At 41.3% G+C, this 19,883-nt stretch overlaps 1 protein-coding gene across 1 annotated transcript in view; it reads right to left on the reverse strand.

Moving 5' to 3' along the window:
- The window catches only part of FAM135B (family with sequence similarity 135 member B), a 114,176-nt gene extending 97,851 nt beyond the window's left edge, over positions 1-16,325 (reverse strand). Inside the window, exon 1 of the mRNA XM_070749260.1 lies at positions 16,249-16,325. Coding sequence (XP_070605361.1) covers positions 16,249-16,325 — 77 coding nt within the window. The remainder of the gene's footprint in view (positions 1-16,248) is intronic.
- Positions 16,326-19,883: the final 3,558 nt, after the last annotated feature.

The raw sequence follows: 19,883 nt of genomic DNA on the forward strand, positions 1-19,883 counted from the left end.
ATTATTGCAACACACATTACTTGGGGCTACTCTAAAAGAGTGTTCGGGAGACTGCAAATAGTCCAGAATGCAGCCGTGTGATGCCTCGGTATGGCCATATAACACCTGTACTCCGTGACCTGCACTGGCTTCCTATTGGTCTCCTATTAGTCTCCGGGCACAATTCAAGGCATTGGTTATTACCTATAAAGCCCTACATGGCTCAGGGCCAGATTATTTATGGGACCGTCTCTTGCCACGTACCTCCCAGAGACCAATAAAAACACACAAAGTTGGCCTCCTCCAAGTCCCATCGACTAAGCAATTCAGGTTGGTGGGACTGCGGGGAAGAGCCTTCTATGTGGCTGCCCCGGCTCTATGGAGCCAACTACCCCCCAATGTCCGTACTGCTCCCACCCAACTGGCCTTCTGTAAAGTGTTCAAAGTGTTGGTTATGACCTATAAAGCCCTTCATGGCATCGGACCAAATATCTCCGAGACCGTCTTCTGCTGCACAAATCCCAGCGACTGATTAGGTCCCACAGAGTTGGCCTTCTCCGGGTCCCATCAACTAAACAATGTCGGTTGGCGGGCCCCAGGGGAAGAGCCTTCTCTGTGGCGGCCCCGACTCTCTGGGACCAGCTCCCTCCAGAGATTAGAACTGCCCCTACCCTCCTTGCCTTTCGTAAACTTCTCAAAACCCACCTTTGTCGTCAGGCATGGGGGAATTGAGATATTTCCCCCAGGCCTATATAATTTATGTATGGTATGTTTGTATGTATGTCTTTTTAATAATGGGTTTTTAAAAATATTTTAAATTGTAAATTATTAGATTTGTCATGAACTGTTTTATTGTATTGTGAGCTGCCCTGAGTCTACGGAGAGGGGCGGCATACAAATCTAATAAATAAGTAAGTAAGTAAGTAAGTAAGTAAGTAAGTAAGTAAGTAAGTAAGTAAGTAAGTAAATAATGAATGAATGAATGAATGAATGAATGAATAAATAAATAAATAAATAAATAAATCCACAAAGAATAACAGAGATGCAGGCCTGGGGGCCATGAATTGTACATCTTTCCTGGCCAAACTGTATGAATGGAATGTATGCATGTGAGTATGGCTGTTTCATAATCAATGGGCTCTTTTTGCTATGGGGTTTTATACTTTAAGATACTATATTCAACTAATTCTTATTGTTCTGTATCTATTTGTATTTGTATTTATATTATTATTGTAAGCCGCCCTGAGTCCTTCAGGATTGGGGGACATAGAAGTTGAATGAATGAATGAATGAATGAATGAATGAATGAATGAATGAATGAACAAACAAGCAACTGCAGTGATTCACTTAACAAATGTGGCAAGACAAGTGTCAGCTTGCAAAACATCCCTGGCCTGCTTTTGACTTGCCATAGGTAAGGCAGTATGGGAAACTGACAAAGCAGCAAGGCAGCCAAAACAGAAACATATTCCAGACATCTCTCTCTCAAGGCTGTCGCCCAGGGTTACCCACAATGGCTATGGAATGGCTCTGTTGGCGAATGTGATTGATGACGTACCCTGGGGGATGGAAAGAAAACAGGGTCATGATTACAGCATAAATCACGTGGGGTCAGAGCCGGTTGGACCATGCTGACATGACGCTCCTAATAAATAATTGGATTCCTTTTGAAGCATGGCTTGAGGCTTGGCTTGATTTAATTACAGCAATAAGCTGTTAAATGGGACAAAATTCACTGAACTCACCTAGCAACAGAAATTTTGAACTCAGTTGTGACTGTACATTAGATAGCTCAGAAGTGACCCGTATCTTGTCTAGTATTAATTAATTAATTAATTAATTAATTAATTAATTAATTAATTAATTGATTAATTGATTTATTAATTCATTCATTCATTCATTTATTTGACTTCTATGCTGCCCTTCTTGAAGTGACTCAGGCCAGCGTACAACATAGTGAAAACAATATGTAAGAAAAATCTAATTATTGTTTTAAAAAGAATTATTAATGAAATTTTAAAAAGTCCCCATATGCAGTTATTCCCATTCATTCGATTCAATCATTCACAACATTGGCCAGAGACAATCTCATCTATCACAGCCCCCCGTTCCCGCCGGCAGAGCTTTACGAAAGACCAGGAGGGAGGGGGCGGTAGGTATATCCAGGGGGAGTTCATTCCAGAGGGCCGGGGCCACCACAGAGAAGGCTCTTCCCCTAGGCCCCACCTGATAACATTGTCTGGCTGACAGGACTTGGAGAAAGCCGACTCTGTAGGACCTAACTGGTCACTGAGGTGCATGGGGCAGAAGACGGTCCCATAGGTAATCTGGTCCTAAGCCATGTAGCATTAACAATGCTTCTTCCTGCTAATGTTGATTTATAAGCATGAAACCTACAACAGCAATAGAAGCAGAGCAAATGGTTAATTTTGAAAAAAAGAGGACTGGCTTTTCTTTGTCCACCATTCTCTATGCATATTTAATCCAGAAATGTAATGGCTGGGGGAAAAAAATGAATTATCTACTCCAATGATTTTCAAACTTTCTCGTTTCAGGAGATCAGAGATTCCTAAATGCCCTGGCGGATCAAGGACACCGAATCAACATCCCTTAATATATTGCCAGGAATCTTCTTCCCTAGGAAGAGATGGCTGGTGAAAATGCAGGCTGAATTTATGCTGCAAATGCAGACGTTTTTATGGCCAATGCTACGAGTGATGATATCTTTCAATGTAAAGCCAGAGTAGAACTTAGCGCATACTATCAGGAAAAGATATTTTGCTTCATACTCCAAAGGATTAGGCAGCAGAGTGGACCAACACATGGAATAGAATAGAATAGAATAGAATAGAATAGAATAAACTGGAATGGAATGGAATGGAATGGTATGGTATGGTATGGTATGGTATGGTATGGTATGGAATGGAATGGAATGGAATGGAATAGAATAGAATAGAATAGAATAGAATAGAATAGAATAGAATAGAATAGAATAGAATTTTATTGGCCAAGTGTGATTGGACACACAAGGAATTTGTCTTGGTGCAGATGCTCTCAACATACATAAAATAAAATATACATTTGTCAAGAATCATGTGGTACAACACTTAATGATTGTCATAGGGGTCAAATAAGCAATGAAGAAACAATCAATATTAATAAAAATCTTAGGATGCAAGCGACAAGTTACATACAAACTATGTTGCTAGTTTTTACATTGGACATGCTGATTAATCTCTTCTCTAGTTGTAAATATTTATTAAAAATTGCATCTGGCAACCCTAGTTAGGAAAAAGAGTAGAAACAAGATTGTCTAGATCAATGGTTCTCAACCTTTCTAATGCTGTGACCCCTTAATACAGTTCCTCAGGTAGTCTAAATGTAGAACCTTATATGTTTCACCATTAATTTAATTTAAGAGTCTCTCACAATGACAAATTCCTAAACTCACTTATACCGCCAGGCATGGGGGAGTTGAGACACCTTTCCCCCAGGCTTTTTTATACTTTGTTTTATGTTTGGTATGAATGTGCTCATAGTTCCCTCTAAGCTGAGCAGTGAGCAATCGCTCACTTAAAAATCATCATCAGCTCAGAGTTTTCCAAACCTGCCCAGAAGCCGAGAGGGAAAGAGTGAGAGGGAAGGAGAGAGAGAGGAAGAGAGAGAAACAGATAGAAAAAAGAGAGGAAGGAAAAGAGAAAGAAAAAGAATGGGAGTAAGGAAGAGAGAAAGAAAATCAAAATCTAGTTTGAAACTAGCTCAACTATTTAAGTGGCATTTTGATATTGACAGAGTTGCCCTATTATGAGCTCACTGTTATAGACACACAGTACAGTATTTTATTCTGAAATTCTCTGAAGCAAAACAGGGTGGGTTTTTTATTTATTTGTTTGTTTGTTTGTTTGTTTGTTTATTATTTCTGTGCCGCCCAGTCCCAAAGGGACTGCCGCTCAGACATTATACTTTTCTGCCCCCCCCCCTCCCAAAAAATTAGAGGGAATACATTATGTGCTGTTTGGTTTTTTAAAAAATAATGATTGGGTTTTATATGTTTTTTAATATTAGATTTGTTCCACTGCTATATTGTTTTTTATTACTGTTGTGAGCCGCCTCGAGTCTTCGGAGAGGGGTGGCATACAAATCAAATAAATGAATGAATGAATGAATGAATGAATGAATGAATGAATGAATGAATAAATAAATAAATAAATAAATAAATAAATAACACTCTGGACATTTTTAAGAGAAGATTGAACTGCCACTTGACTGCCACTTGACTTGGGCAGGGGATTGAACTTGATGGCCTTCATGGTCCCTTTCAACTCTAACAATAAATAAATGAATGAATGAATGAATGAACGAACGAACGAATGAATGAACGAATGAGCCCATTAGACGAGAATCTGGTCACCCTTGACAAAAACAAATTCAAAACATTCAAATATTATTTCTCAACATTTTCCATAGATTATAAAGATGGCACCTCATTTCTTCAATACTTTAGAGAAGTGGTTCCCAATGTGGGGCCCATTTCCCACAAGGGAGCAATACGATCTTAATAGGGGCAACTGGAACCTTGTTTAAACCATATGTTAACATGTGTTGCTAGTTTTTACATTGGACATGCTGACTAATCTCTTCCCTAGTTGTAAAAATGCATCCGACAACTGTAGTTTCCTAACTGTAGTTAGTAAAAAGAGTAGAAACAACAAGATTATCTAGAGCAGTGGTTCTCAACCTTTCTTTTGCTGTGACCCCTTAATACAGTTCCAATTCTCCCAACAGAGCTTTAAGTTGATTGGCAGGAAGGTCAGAGGGGCACCCCCATTGTAAACACCTGATTGGTCGGATTAGAAAAATATGTTCCAAGGCACCAGAATAACATAGTAACATAGAAGACTGACGGCAGAAAAAGACCTCATGGTCCATCTAGTCTGCCCTTATACTATTTTCTGTATTTTATCTTACAATGGATATATGTTTATCCCAGGGATGTTTAAATTCAGTTCCTGTGGATTTACCAACCACGTCTGCTGGAAGTTTGTTCCAAGCATCTACTACTCTTTCAGTAAAATAATATTTTCTCATGTTGCTTTTGATCTTTTCCCCAACTAACTTCTGATTGTGTCCCCTTGTTCTTGTGTTCACTTTCCTATTAAAAACACTTCCCTCCTGAACCTTATTTAACCCTTTAACATATTTAAATGTTTCGATCATGTCCCCCCTTTTCCTTCTGTCCTCCAGACTATACAGATTGAGTTCATGAAGTCTTTCCTGATGCGTTTTATGCTTAAGATCTTCCACCATTCTTGTAGCCCGTCTTTGGACCCGTTCAATTTTGTCAATATCTTTTTGTAGGTGAGGTCTCCAGAACTGGACACAGTATTCCAAATGTGGTCTCACCAGCGCTCTATATAGATATTGGAATGCCTCCCTAACCCCAGGATAACCTGAGGGGACTGGCTCATCGTTCTCAGAATTAGGCATGTCCTGTGGTGGACAAGGATCACTCACAACAGGAACTAATCAAGGAGAGAAAGCAACCTAGAATTAAAGAGAAATTTCCTGACAGTTAGAACAACAGAGCCGGGGTGGCGCAGCAGGTAGAGTGTTGTACTGCAGGCCACTGAAGCTGACTGTATATCTGTAGGTCAGCAGTTCAAATCTCATCACTGGCTCAAGGTTGACTCAGCCTTCCCTCCTACCCAGGTAGGTAAAATGAGGACCCAGATTGTGGGACAATATGCTGGCTCTGTTAAAAAGTGCTATCGGTAACATGTTGTAAGCCCCTCTGAGTCTTAGGAGAAGGGTGGCATAAAATTTGAATGAATGAATGAATGAACGAACAAACAAACAAACAAACAAACAAACAAACAAACGAATAATTCATCAGTGGAACAACTTGCCTCTAGAGCTCCAACACTGGAAGTTTTTAAAGAGGATGTTGAATAACCATTTGTCTGAAGTGGTGTAGGGTTTCCCGCCTAAGAAGGGGTTGGACTAGAAAACCTCAACGTACCTTCCATATCTGTTATTCTATTCTATTATTCTAAATGCATTCCTATTCCTATTCATAATATATTCTAAATATATTATGAACAGCATAATAACAACCTACAATAAACAATAAAAACAACAACACACGAGCACACAACAGATACAAACTTAAAGCAAACCACTCTAAACTCGACTGCAGGAAATAGGACTTTAGTAACTGAGTAGTTGATGCATGGAACTCACTACCAGACTCTGTAGTATCATCTCCTAACCCCCAAAACCTTTCCCTTAGACTCTCCACTGTTGACCTCTCCCGATTCCTAAGAGGTCAGTAAGGGGCATGCATAAGTGCCTTCCATCCCCCGTCCTAATGTTTCTCTTTTTTTAGTATCATGTGTATAAATATTATTATATCTTTGTATACGACCAATACGTACTTGACAAAACAAATGTAAGTAAGTAAGTGAGTGAGTGAGTGAGTGAGTGAGTGAGTGAGTGAGTAAGTAAGAAAGTAAGAAAGTAAGTAATTAAGTAAGTAAGAAAGTAAGAAAGTAAGTAAGTAACAAAGTAAGTAAGTAAGCAAGCAAGCAAGCAAGCAAGCAAGCAAGCAAGCAAGCAATTAACTAAGTAAGAAAGTAAGTAAGTAAGTAAGTAAGTAAGAAAGAAAGAAAGAAAGAAAGAAAGAAAGTAAGTAGGTAAGTAAGTAAGTAAGTAAGTAAGTAAGTAAGAAAGTAAGAAAGAAAGAAAGAAAGAAAGAAAGAAAGAAAGAAAGTAAGTAAGTAAGTAAGTAAGTAAGTAAGTAAGTAAGTAAGTAAGTAAGTAAGTAAAATCTCTGTGAGGTTGATTCACAAAATATTCCCTAAACCTCCTCACTTGCTGGTCAGCCACATCCTGAGCTCCAAGGGTTAAAATGTTGAAAGCAGAAAAGGGCAAGCCAGCATTTTGCTTAAACACAGAAGAGTTTATCATCCAGCAGGATGCCAAGAGGAACAGACTTGTGATCACAGCTTGTCATCACCCTGGCTGATTGTTACGCTACCTGACTTATAGCATTTGTCAGTGACCAATTGCTCTGGGTACATATGTTTATTCTCCCAGATGGGACGGGAAATGCCAGCCAAAAGGAAGATCATGAAAGACCAATAACATATTTGGTCAACCATGTTGTCCTCCTCTTTCTCCTCCTTTCCCTTCTTTTCCCTCCTCCCCACCGTCCTCCCCTTTTTTTCCCTTCCTCCTTTCTGTCTTTTTATCTTCCTGCTCTCTCTCTTCCTCTTATCTTTTCTTCTTCTTCCCCTCCCTCTCCTCCTCCTCATCCCTTTCTCCTTTTTCTTTTCTTCCACTTTTCCTTTCTCCCCTTCTCATTTTCTTCTTCTTCCACTCATCTTTTCTTCTCTCCATATCCCTTCCTTCCCATTCCACTTCTTCTCTTATTTCTTTTCTTATTTCCCTTCTGTTCTTTTTTCCTGCTTTTTTCTTCCCCATCTCTTTTTTTGTTTTCTCTTCCACTCCTTTTTCATTCTTCCCTTTTTTATTTCTGTTCCTTCCCTTCCCCTTCCCTTTTCCCTTTTCCTTCCCCTTTTGCATTCCCTTTCTTCTCTCTCTTCTTTTATTCCTCCTCCTCCTTCTTTCCTTTCCACCTTCCCCTTAACCTTTTCCCATCTTTTCTTCCTTCTTTCACTTTTTTCTTCACTCTCCTTCTCCTTCTACTCTCCATTCCATTTCTTCTCCTTTCTTCTTTTTCTTCTTTCCTTTCCTCCTCTTCCCCCACTTTTATCTCCTCCTCCTCTGTCTCCAAAGCTTTCAAATATCTGGTACCCGAGAGATTGAAATCTTGCGTCTATTTTTCATGAAATGTCTAGGAGGGCTTAAATGCACAAAAGCACTGCAGGACATTGTACCGCCCACCTGTTCATACCAAATTGTTGGCAATTGTGTAAGGCAGGGTTATTTTCTCTCAGACCTCTGACAGAGTAAACACCTCAGGAAGTACTTTTAGTGCTTTTGAGAATTGCTCAGCTGACAGCCCCAGACTGAAGATAGATGAAATGGTAGGTAGGTAGGTAGGTAGGTAGGTAGATAGATAGATAGATAGATAGATAGATAGATAGATAGATAGATAGATAGATAGATGATAGATATATAATAGATAGATAGATAGATAATAGATAGATAATAGATAGAAAGATAGATAGATAGATAGATAGATAGATAGATAGATAGATAGATGATAGATAGATAGATGATAGATAGATAGATAGATAGATAGATAGATAGATAGATAGACAGACAGACAGACAGACAGACAGACAGACAGACAGACAGATAGATAATGGATGGATGGATGGATGGATGGATGGATGGAAGGATGGTAGGATGGATGGATGGATGGATGGATGGACAGATGGACAGACAGACATACAAACAGACAGAGAGACAGACAGAGATATAGATAGATAGACACACAGAGAGAGATGATAGATAGGTAGATAGGTAGATAGGTAGATAGGTAGATAGGTAGATAGGTAGATAGGTAGATAGGTAGATAGATAGGTAGATAGGTAGAGAGGTAGAGAGGTAGAGAGGTAGAGAGGTAGAGAGGTAGAGAGGTAGAGAGGTAGAGAGGTAGAGAGGTAGAGAGGTAGAGAGGTAGATAGATAGGTAGATAGGTAGATAGGTAGATATGAGAATAGGTTAACTCTTTCTTCTTTGTGGAAACCCCTGAGATATTGGAACACTGCTATTATGTCTCCTCTGGTCCTTTTCATTAACTAGCCAGGCCCAGTTCTTGAAACTGTTCTTCATATGCTTTAGTCTGTTAGTACCCTAATCATCTTTGTCGCTCTTCTCGGCAGTCTTTCTAGAGTCTCAACATCCTTTTTGCATCGTGGCAACCAAAAATGAATGCAGTAGTCCACTTGCGGCCTTACCAAGGCTTTATAAAGTGGTATTAACACTTCATATCCCTCTGTTATTCTATTCTATTCTATTCTTCATTTCTAGTAACTGCTCTGGAAGAATGAAACATGGATGTTAAAATAACACATGAAACTCTTTTGTTGACAGCCAAGCATCTATGCTCAGACACTGATGTTCCAGGGGTGCATATTTGTATAGGCAGTTCTGTGTTAGCAAAAACTTCAGAAGAGAAGGATTTAGGGGTAGTGATTTCTGACAGTCTCAAAATGGATGAACAGCGTGGTCGGGCGATAGGAAAAGCAAGTAGGATGCTTGGCTGCATAGCTAGAGGTATAACAAGCAGGAAGAGGGAGATTGTGAACCCACTGTATAGAGCGCTGGTGAGACCCCATTTGGAATACTGTGTTCAGTTCTGGAGACCTCACCTACAAAAAGATATTGACAAAATTGAACAGGTCCAAAGACGGGCTACAAGAATGGTGGAAGGTCTTAAGCATAAAACGTATCAGGAAAGACTTAATGAACTCAATCTGTATAGTATGGAGGACAGAAGGGAAAGTGGGGGGGGGGACTAGATCGAAACATTTAAATATGTTAAAGGGTTAAACAAGGTTCAGGAGGGAAGTGTTTTTTAAATTTATTTATTTATTTATTTGATTTTTATGCCGCCCTTCTCCTTAGACTCAGGGCGGCTTACAACATGTTAGCAATAGCACTTTTTTAACAGAGCTAGGCTATTGCCCCCACAATCCGGGTCCTCATTTTACCCACCTTGGAAGGATGGAAGGATGAGTCAACCTTGAGCCAGTGATGAGATTTGAACTGCTGACCTACAGATGTACAGTCAGCTTCAGTGGCCTGCAGTACAGCACTCTACCTGCTGCGCCACCCCGGCTTTTAATAGGAAAGTGAACAGAAGAACAAGGGGGCACAATCTGGGGTTAGTTGGGGGAAAGATCAAAAGCAACATGAGAACATATTATTTTACTGAAAGAGTAGTAGATCCTTGGAACAAACTTCCAGCAGACATGGTTGATAAATCCACAGTAACTGAATTTAAACATGCCTGGGATAAACATATATCCATCCTAAGATAAAATACAGGAAATGGTATAGGGGCAGATTAGATGGACCATGAAGTCTTTTTCTGCCGTCAATCTTCTATGTTTCTATTTCCTGCCCCAGAATGATCATTACAATTTTTGTTATCTGGAAGCAAATTTCTCCTTCAGTGATTCCATTTTAGTTCCATCAGAAACCATCATCTTGCTTGTTTGAAGGCATCATTACAAAATTGCTTATGCCCAGACAAATGATTACTTAATCTTACAACAAGCTATTCGATTTTGGAAGTTGGTTTTTTTTCCCCTTTTGCGGGGATGGCAAAGAGGCAATTATACTGCCAAGAAATAACAGCATGTACCTTGCCCACAATTTAATGGATGGATCTTTAAAAACAACCCCCCCCAAAATGAATATAAAACAATGATAGAATTTGTCATGTTCTAGGCTACCAGCAGGGGGAGACTTTTGGCGGGAGTAGTCTTGTGTTCTGATTGGTTAATTGGGAAGTATAAAACCCTGTCGTTGTGTTTTGTTACCTCAGTTCTGTGTTTAAATAAAGTTGAGTTATACCAGCTGTGACTGCTCAGTTCCTTCACTACACTGGCGACGAAGGAAAGTTGGATCAGAATCCACATTTCTAGCTGCCGTCGTGAGGAAAAAAGAACCGGTAAATCAGAATGTCAACACAAATAGTTTTTCCTCCGTTTAATCCTCAAGGGGAATCTTGGGAAGCTTATCTCGCCCGATTTGAGTGCTTCTTGATTTCAAATGATTACAAAGATCTTTCTGGAGACAGAAAAAGGGCTTATTTCTTGAGTTTTTGTGGGACAGACATGTTAGAGACTTCCCTGTCATTATTTGCCCCTCGATCTATTCATGATGTGCCATGGGGGGAATTCCTTACAACTCTACAAAACCATTATGCCCCCCCACCGTCTCGCAGCGCTCGTAGATATTTATTTTATCACAGAAATCAAGCAGAGGGGGAGACAATTAACCAATACATGGCAGCCCTCCGGCGCGCAGCAAAATCCTGTGAGTTTCAAGATTTGGATGATTATCTTTTGGATCGTTTAATTTATGGGGTGAGGGATGCCAGACTTCGGCGCAGGCTTTTAACAATGTCTGAAGTGACACTAGCGGCTGCGTTAAAAGAGGCTAGGGCTGTAGAGATGTCTACACAGTCATTGGCAGAGATGGATCTGCCTGCAGACACAGCCACTACGCATAGCACTGCAGCTGCTGCAATTTTGCCACCAGAAATAGAAAAAAATTTGAGGCAAGAAGAGGAAGAAGAAATTAATAAATTAGCCACCTCATCCAGGCAAAGGCAAGCACCTTCGGGAGATCCCCGTTCCCTGGGGGCATCGCGTTCCTCGTGTGGGGGTTGTGGCGGAGATCACCCCCGAGCACTCTGTGGATTCCGCGAGGCTTACTGCCGCCGTTGTGGAAAGCAAGGTCATATAGCAAGGGTCTGTCGTATGCGAAGGAATGCCAGCACGCAGCCTTTTCCTGTCAGAGAGCCATTTTTTCAACAGCAGAGGGCGTGGCAGAGGGAACCGTTCGGCCGCCGTGACTCCTGCAACGTCATTCAAATTGCGACTCCAATCAACACTCTCCAAGCTCCGCAGCTGTCATCTCAGCAAGGAAAAGCAGCGAAGTCTTCGAAAATCTCTGTGTACGTGCGAATTGGTGGATCTTTGTGTCCTATGGAACTCGACACAGGGTCCTCTGTCTCGTTGATGTCTTGGAGCACTATCAAGCGATTGTTTCCCCCGCTTGTCTAAAAGTCGTTTGGGCCCGTGCACTGTTTTCTTAAAGGACTATCAAGGCAACGTCATTCCCACTGTGGGACAAGGTCATTTTCCTGTGCAGTACAAAGGTTTTAAGGGGCGGTTACCCATTGTTATTGTAAATGGCCCTTTTATAAGTTTACTGGGATTGGATTGGTTTTCAGCATTGGGGTTCACTATAGAGGGTATAAATGTTGTTAATGATTTAACCATGTCTCAACAGTTAGCAAAAGAGTTTCCTACAGTTTTTGATGGTACTCTAGGGAAATATTTGGGCACACCAGTTTCTTTGACCCTCGATCCATTAGTTCCTCCAGTTCGCCTGAAGCCCCGGCGAGTGCCTTTAGCTATTAAGGGTAACGTGGATTCAGAATTAGATCGTTTGATTAGCCTGGGAATTTTAGAGCCGGTTGACCAAGCCAAATGGGAAACCCCTTTAGTGGTAGCAATTAAACAAGATGGATCTGTGCGTTTATGTGGGGACTATAAGTGCACGGTTAACCGAGCATTAGCACACCATTCCTACCCTGTACCCATGGTTGCCCATCTATTACATTCATTGGAGGGAGGAAAGGTATTCGCGAAAATTGACCTGTCTCGTGCATACCAACAGTTAGCAGTGGACACTGAGACAGCTGATATACAAACAATCATTACCCATCGGGGGGCGTTCCGTTGTACTAGGTTACAATTTGGAATAAGCTCTGCCCCTGGAATATTCCAGGGGCTTATGGAGCGCCTACTATATGGAATCCTTGGCACCTTGCCATATTTCGATGATGTGATCATAGCCGCCTCATCCCGCCAAGAGTTATTAGAGCGAGTCAGAGCCGTACTTCAGAAGTTCCAAGACGTGGGGTTGCGAGTTAAATCGGAAAAATGTATTTTTGCTTCTCAAAGTGTTGAGTTTTTAGGTTTCCTCATAGATAGCAAAGGAATTCATCCTACCCCTGCTAAAATAAGAGCTATCACAGAGGCTCCGGAACCAAGATCCAAAACCGAACTACAATCTTTTTTGGGTTTATTGAATTTTTATGCAATGTTCCTCCCTCACAAGGCTTCAATTGTAGAACCACTGCATAAATTATTGGCTAAAGGGATTCCATGGCATTGGGGTAGAGCGGAGGCCAACGCATTCACGGCCATTAAAGAGGTGTTGGTATCTCATGATATTTTAGTACAATATAGCTCACACTTGCCATTGATATTAACGTGTGATGCATCCCCTTATGGGGTGGGCGCAGTTCTGGGTCACATTCTACCTTCAGGAAAGGAAGCTCCTATAGCATATTATTCAAGAACATTAGGCCGCCCTGAACGTAATTATGGGCAATTGGATAAAGAAGCCTTGGCTCTGGTGGCGGGAGTCAAGCGTTTCCATCATTATTTATATGGCCGCAAATTTAAGTTAGTTACGGACCATCAACCCCTCCTGGGAATACTGGCGGGAAATAGACAAACGCCCGAAATTCTTTCTCCTCGTTTAAATCGTTGGGCCCTGTTTTTAGCTAACTATTCATATGATCTGGTGTACCGACCAGGTCGCACCATTCCTCACGCGGATGCGTTGAGCCGATGCCCGTTATCTATTCCTGTTACAGACCCTGCTCCCATTTCCACCGTATTAGCCATAGAGTCGTGCCCTATCAAAGTATCTGCTGCCACAATTGCTTCCGAATCAGCAAAAGACCCTGTTCTCTCTGTGGTGACGTCATGGATTTTACGCGGTTGGCCCTCTTCTTGCAGTGAGCCTTCTTTTGTACCGTACTGGGTCCGCCGAAAGGAACTGTCTGTGTTACGGGGATGTGTGTTATGGGGTTCAAGGGTAGTTATTCCCCCTTATTTACAGTCTAGAGTGTTGGAGTTAGTACACATTGGCCACCCCGGAATAGTCCGGATGAAAGCGTTAGCGAGAGGCTACATCTGGTGGCCAGGGTTAGACAAGGCAGTGGAAAATAAGGTTGCCAGTTGTCAACCTTGTCAACAAAATCATACAGCCCCTCCTGCAGCCGCCCCCCTTCAGTGGGAAAATCCCAATATGCCTTGGTCCAGGATTCACATCGACCTTGCGGGTCCGATGGAAGGAAGGATGCTTTTGATAGTGGTTGATGCGTACTCGAAGTGGGTAGAGGTCAAGATTATGTCATCTACAACAACAAGAGACATTATCAGGGGGCTATCAGCTCTATTTGCAACTCACGGGTACCCTGACGTTATCGTTTCCGATAACGGTCCACAATTTGTTTCTGGGGGTTTTGAGGCCTACCTCGCGGGGTTAGGTATTCGTCACGCTAGGACTGCCCCGTGGCATCCGGCCAGCAACGGCATGGCGGAGAGAATGGTGCGCAGCACTAAAGAGATGCTGTCTAAAATCACCCGAGGTACGCTGCAGGAGAGAGTAGACGAGATGTTATTGGCTCAACACACCACCCCTTGCACTTCAACATCAAAGGCCCCCTCTGAACTTTTAATGGGACGGAAATTGCGAATTGTGTTAGACAGACTTCATCCTTTGTACACTGAACCTGAACGAGAAATTACAGCTGCTCGATGTTTTAGAGCCGGGGACTTGGTTTTTGCCCAAAACTTCATGGGTTCGCCTAGATGGGTTGCCGGCACTGTTAGCGGTACCCGGGGGCCTCGAGCATATACAGTGTTGTTGTCTGATGGGCGAGAGTGGCATCGTCATGTGGACCAATTAAGAGCCAGGTCAGCTGATGTACTTGACCCAGGGATAGAGGAAGAAGGTCCTGGCCATGGGGAGGGCATTCCTTGTTTGGAGTATTCCGTCCTAGAGAGGGATGAGTTACACATGGGTCCTCCCCAGATGTTTACGGGGAACGATGGGAAACCCCCAAAGGTCCCAACAGTCGAAGCCGAGGGTTTGGCCGAAGGAACAGTGGAGTTAAAGGGCCCACAAGTGTTATCTAGAGAAATCAAAGGGCACCAGAGCATGCCTCGTTGTTCGGGGCGCACCAGACGTAGGCCGGCATACCTGGATGATTTTGTATGCTCCCCCCCCTAGGGGAAAGGAGTGTCATGTTCTAGGCTACCAGCAGGGGGAGACTTTTGGCGGGAGTAGTCTTGTGTTCTGATTGGTTAATTGGGAAGTATAAAACCCTGTCGTTGTGTTTTGTTACCTCAGTTCTGTGTTTAAATAAAGTTGAGTTATACCAGCTGTGACTGCTCAGTTCCTTCACTACAGAATTGAGTTTCATTTAATCACCTACTGCCTAGGTGGTGAACACTTTCAGTAATTAAAGTGCCAGGGTTTTGAGTCAAAACAGTGGAACGTTTACACTGCAGGGGAAGGAGAATGGAAAAGATCTCCAAAGGGAAGCAGACTAAAAACTCATCTGTGAAAAAGATCCTTTGGGTTGGGTATTTTACTCGGTTTTATTTTAAAACTCCTGCTTCACCAGAATTGCTTACATTTTTCACCCGCATTGCACCCTTCTGATCCATATTGAAATGTCAGGGTGAAGAACAATTGAAAGCTGAAAATGCTAAGCTAAAATTTAGTTCTACTCTATTCTAATATGCTGTTCTATTCCATTCCATTCAATTCAAAGTGTTGGTTATGACCTATAAAGCCCTTCATGGCACCGGACCAGATTATCTCCGGCACCGCCTTCTGCTACACGAATCTCAGTGACCAGTTAGGTCCCACAGAGTGGGCCTTCTCCGAGTCCCGTCGACTAAACAATGTCGGCTGGTGGGACCCAGGGGAAGAGCCTTCTCTGTGGCGGCCCTGGCCCTCTGGAACCAACTCCCCCCAGAGATTAGAATTGCCCCCACCTTCCTCGCCTTTCGTAAACTTCTTAAAACCCACCTTTGCCGCCAGGCATGGGGGAGCTGAGATACTCTTTCCCCCTAGGCCTTTGCAATTTATGCATGGTATCTTTGTCTGTATGTTTGGTTTTATAATACGTGTTTTTTTAGTTGTTTTAATATTGGATTGTTACATGCTGTTTTTTATCACTGTTGTTAGCCGCCCCGAGTCTACGGAGAGGAGCGGCATACAAATCCAATAAATAATAATAATAATAATAATAATAATAATAATAATAATAATTCCATCCCATTCTATTCTAATAATAACAGCATCATAATTGCAAGGGACCTTGGAGGTCTTCTAGTCTAACCCCGTGCTTAGGTAGGAAAGCCTACATTACTTCAGACAAATGGTTATCTAGCAACTTCTTCAAAACTTCCATTGTTGGAGAATTCACAACTTTTGGAGGCAAGTTGCTCCACTGATTAAGTTCCAATTGTCAGGAATTTTCTTTCTGTTCAAAGTTGCTTCTCTCATTCTATTCTATTCCATTCCATTCCATTCCATTCCACTCCACTCCACTCCACTCCACTCCACTCCATTCTATTCCATTCCATTCCATTCCATTCTATGAAGCTGTACCTAGGTTTGATTTTTTTTGGGGGGGAAAGACTTTCTATATTTTCCATTTATGACCTTTGCATGGAGAAATTGACTCACCCTCTTTGGAAGAGATCAACATTATGGAATTTGTGCAGCTCCACAGAAAAGTTGACAGTTCCCTGGACCTCCGACATGATGTTTGTAGGTCATCACCTGAAAAATAAATTGCAAAGATGTAATATCAATAGATGGAAAAATGTTAGGTTTGCAAGATGGACTTTCCTGAAAATCGATAAAGTGCTGGTTGTTGAATATCAGACTATAGTGAATAATAGTTTAAAATGCCTTTTCTGTGGTGGCTCTGTCTCCCTGGGGAATATCACTCTTGCAGAAATAACACTGGTAAATGTCAAGAGAACTGGTAAAAGATGTTCTTCAGATGGGACATAACCCCAACCCAACTTGCAAAAATTGACAGAAAGTATGAACCTAAATGCTGGAAATGTAAAAAAAGAAAGTGGCACTTACTATCATATGTGGTGAGGCTGTGAAAAAGTTAAAATCTTTTGGGATAAATTTTAGGGATGGCTAGAAGATATTTTAGATAAGAAAATAGAGGGAAAAAACAGAACTTTTTTTTATTGGGAATAGCAAGGGAGAAATTTGAAAAAAAGAAAAAACCCAATTATACCTGATTCTGCATATAACCAAAGCCATAAGATTAACCTTAGCACAATCATGGTAAAATAATGATTTACCAAAAGAAGACATTATTGAAAAAATAATGTCATGTGCCGAAATGGATAAACTAACATAGGAATTAAAAAATAAAGATGACTCAAACTACTTTAAATGCTGGGCTAGGTTTTATAACTGGATGGAAAGAAGAGGGGAGACAAATATATATTATTATTATTATTATTATTATTATTATTATTATTATTATTATTATTATTATTTAGATTTGCATGCCATCCCTCTCCGTAGACTCGTCAGATACAGTCAGAACAACAAAACCAATGATTGATAAGAAAGGAATTAAAATACCTGGGGAAAATGTGGAAATAGGGAATGTATAGAAATGTAAATAATCTGTAAATATTACTAATGAACAAACCCGAATATTATGAGAAATGTTAAACAGTTATGTAATGTCTAATGTTTTTAAATGTCTTTTTTTTTGTATTATGTGTCAATTAAAATTTTCTTTAAAAAAGGTTAGGGTTAGGGTTTGGGTTAGGGTTATGATTGGGGTTAGGGTTGGGGTTAAGGTTGGGGTTAAGGTTGGGGTTAAGGTTGGGGTTAGGGTTAGAGTCAGGGTCAGGGTAAGGATTAGGGTTGGGGTTAGGTTTAGGGTTAGGTTTAGGGTTAGGGTTGGGGTTAAAGTTGGGGTTAGGGTTAAGGTTAAGGTTAAGGTTAGAGTCAGGGTCAGGGTAAGGATTAGGGTTGGGGTTAAGGTTGGAGTTAGGGTTAGGGTTGGTGTTAAGGCTTAGGGTTAGGGTTAGGGTTAATGTTAGGGTTAGGGTTGGGGTTAAGGTTGGAACTAGGGTTAGGGTTAGGTTTGGTGTTAAGGGTTAGGGTTAGGGTTGAGGTTAAGGTTGGGGTTAGGTTTGGTGTTAAGGGTTAGGGTTAGGGTTATTTTTAGTGTTAGTGTTAGTGTTGGTGTTGGGCTTGGGGTTAGGGTAGCATTGTCTGAAGAGACAAGGTCATATGGCCAGCATGACTTCATGCTGAGGGGCATGGAATGCTGTTACCTCCAACCAAAGTGGTACTTATTTATCTACTTGCATTTGCATGCTTTCAAATTGTTAGGTGGCCAGGAGCTGGGCACAGACAAGAGCTCACCCCATTGCACAGTACTTGGATCTTGAACCAAGATTATCAGCTTTCCAGCTGACAAGCTCAGCATCTTTAACCTCTGAGCAATTGTGCCCTCTGTTCAGAAAACTGCCACACAGGGAGCATGGCACAACTTCTTAGCAATCTGTCTGCAAGGCATTTTTATTCTAGAATTGCAGTGTAACTCTGGAGCAAATTAAAGCATCTCCCATAATTTCAGCTGTAATGATCTGTTTCATTCAAACCATTCATCATCCCAAAAGAGGAAAAAAAGAAAAGAAAGAACAAAGAGGCAGAAAAACAAAACATCTGTGATTGATATCATGGTTGACAGGAGAAGGGGGAATTAAATATATGTTTCCATAAGACAGACGTAGTCTTCAAATCATTTGAGGCATGTACTGCATTGTTTTCAGTGTTTTTGAGAAGGTTCGGGGTCTCCCTGAGAAAAAGAAGTCAACCCCTTCCTCTGTTACGCTTATAAAATATTATCCTGGAGCAGGGGTAGGCAAAGTTGGCTCTTCTATGACATGTGGACTTCAATTCCCAGAATTCCTGAGCTGGCATGATTGGCTCAGGAATTCTGGGAGTTGAAGTCCACAAGACAACTTTGCCTACCCCTTGATTGGTAGTTCTGAAATAAATGGAGTCAGATTTAAAACTAAAATGAGATGACAGTGACAAAAAGGGCAATGATGATTCATAAGCTGTGTTCATTTATAACAAGATATCCAGGGTGGGACGGAGAAAAAATGAAGGTGGAATAATAAAAATGACAATTGCAGTAATAGTAATAATAATAATAATAATAATAATAATAATAATAATAATAACAACAACAACAACAACAACAACAACAACAGGCCATTAGAACAAATGCTGTCAAAGCCAGAATTGAAAAATCAACAGACGATCCAAAGTGCAGACTCCGTAAAGAAACAGATGAAACAATCGATCACATACTCAGCTGCTGCAAAAAGATTGCACAGACTGACTACAAGCATAGACATGATGCTGTGGCACAGATGATCCACTGGGACATGTGCCGGAACTACCATTTCCCAGTGGCAAAGAACTGGTGGGATCATAAGCCCGAAAAAGTGGTCGAAAATGAGCAAGCAAAACTACTGTGGGACTTCTGACTTCAGACTGACCGAATTCTGAAGCATAACACACCAGACATTGTGATTGTGGAGAAAAAGAAAGTATGGATCATCGACATCGCAATCCCAGGAGACAGCAGAATTGAGGAGAAGCAGCTAGAGAAATTAGTGAAATACGAAGATCTAAAAATCGAGCTGCAACGACTCTGGCATAAGCCAGTGAAAGTGGTCCCAATGGTACTTGGCACACTGGGCGCAGTACCAAAGGATCTCAGCGGACATTTGAAAACCATCGGAATTGACAAAATCTCCATCTGTCAATTGCAAAAGGCTGCTTTACTGGGATCGGCAAACATAATTCGCTGCTACATCACGCAGTCCTAGGTGCTTGGGAAGCGCCCGACTGGTGATGAAATATGAAATTCAGCATAGTGATCTCATTTGCTGAGTTGTACTGACATAATAATAATAATAATAATAATAATAATAATAATAATAATAATAATAATAATAATAACAACAACAACAACAACAACAACAATAATAATAATAATAATAAATATCCAGCTTTTGAAGAGCAGTCTGCAGAAGGGAGATTGCATAAAGAATAATAAAGTCATCTTTGCAATGGCAGGGGGATTTAGCCGGTTCACATCGGTTCAGGCGAACCAGTTGTTAAATTACTCACCTCCTGCTATCAAACTGGATTGTGAGCACTTTCCTTCTTTCTTTTCCCTGGTCCTCCTCCTTCCCTTGTGGCAGCCATTCCATTTCCCATTTCTCCATTGCAGTAAAGTGCCCAGAATCCAC

The sequence above is a fragment of the Erythrolamprus reginae genome, chromosome 3 (genome assembly GCF_031021105.1).
Source record: "Erythrolamprus reginae isolate rEryReg1 chromosome 3, rEryReg1.hap1, whole genome shotgun sequence".
NCBI classification, from domain to species: domain Eukaryota; kingdom Metazoa; phylum Chordata; class Lepidosauria; order Squamata; family Dipsadidae; genus Erythrolamprus; species Erythrolamprus reginae.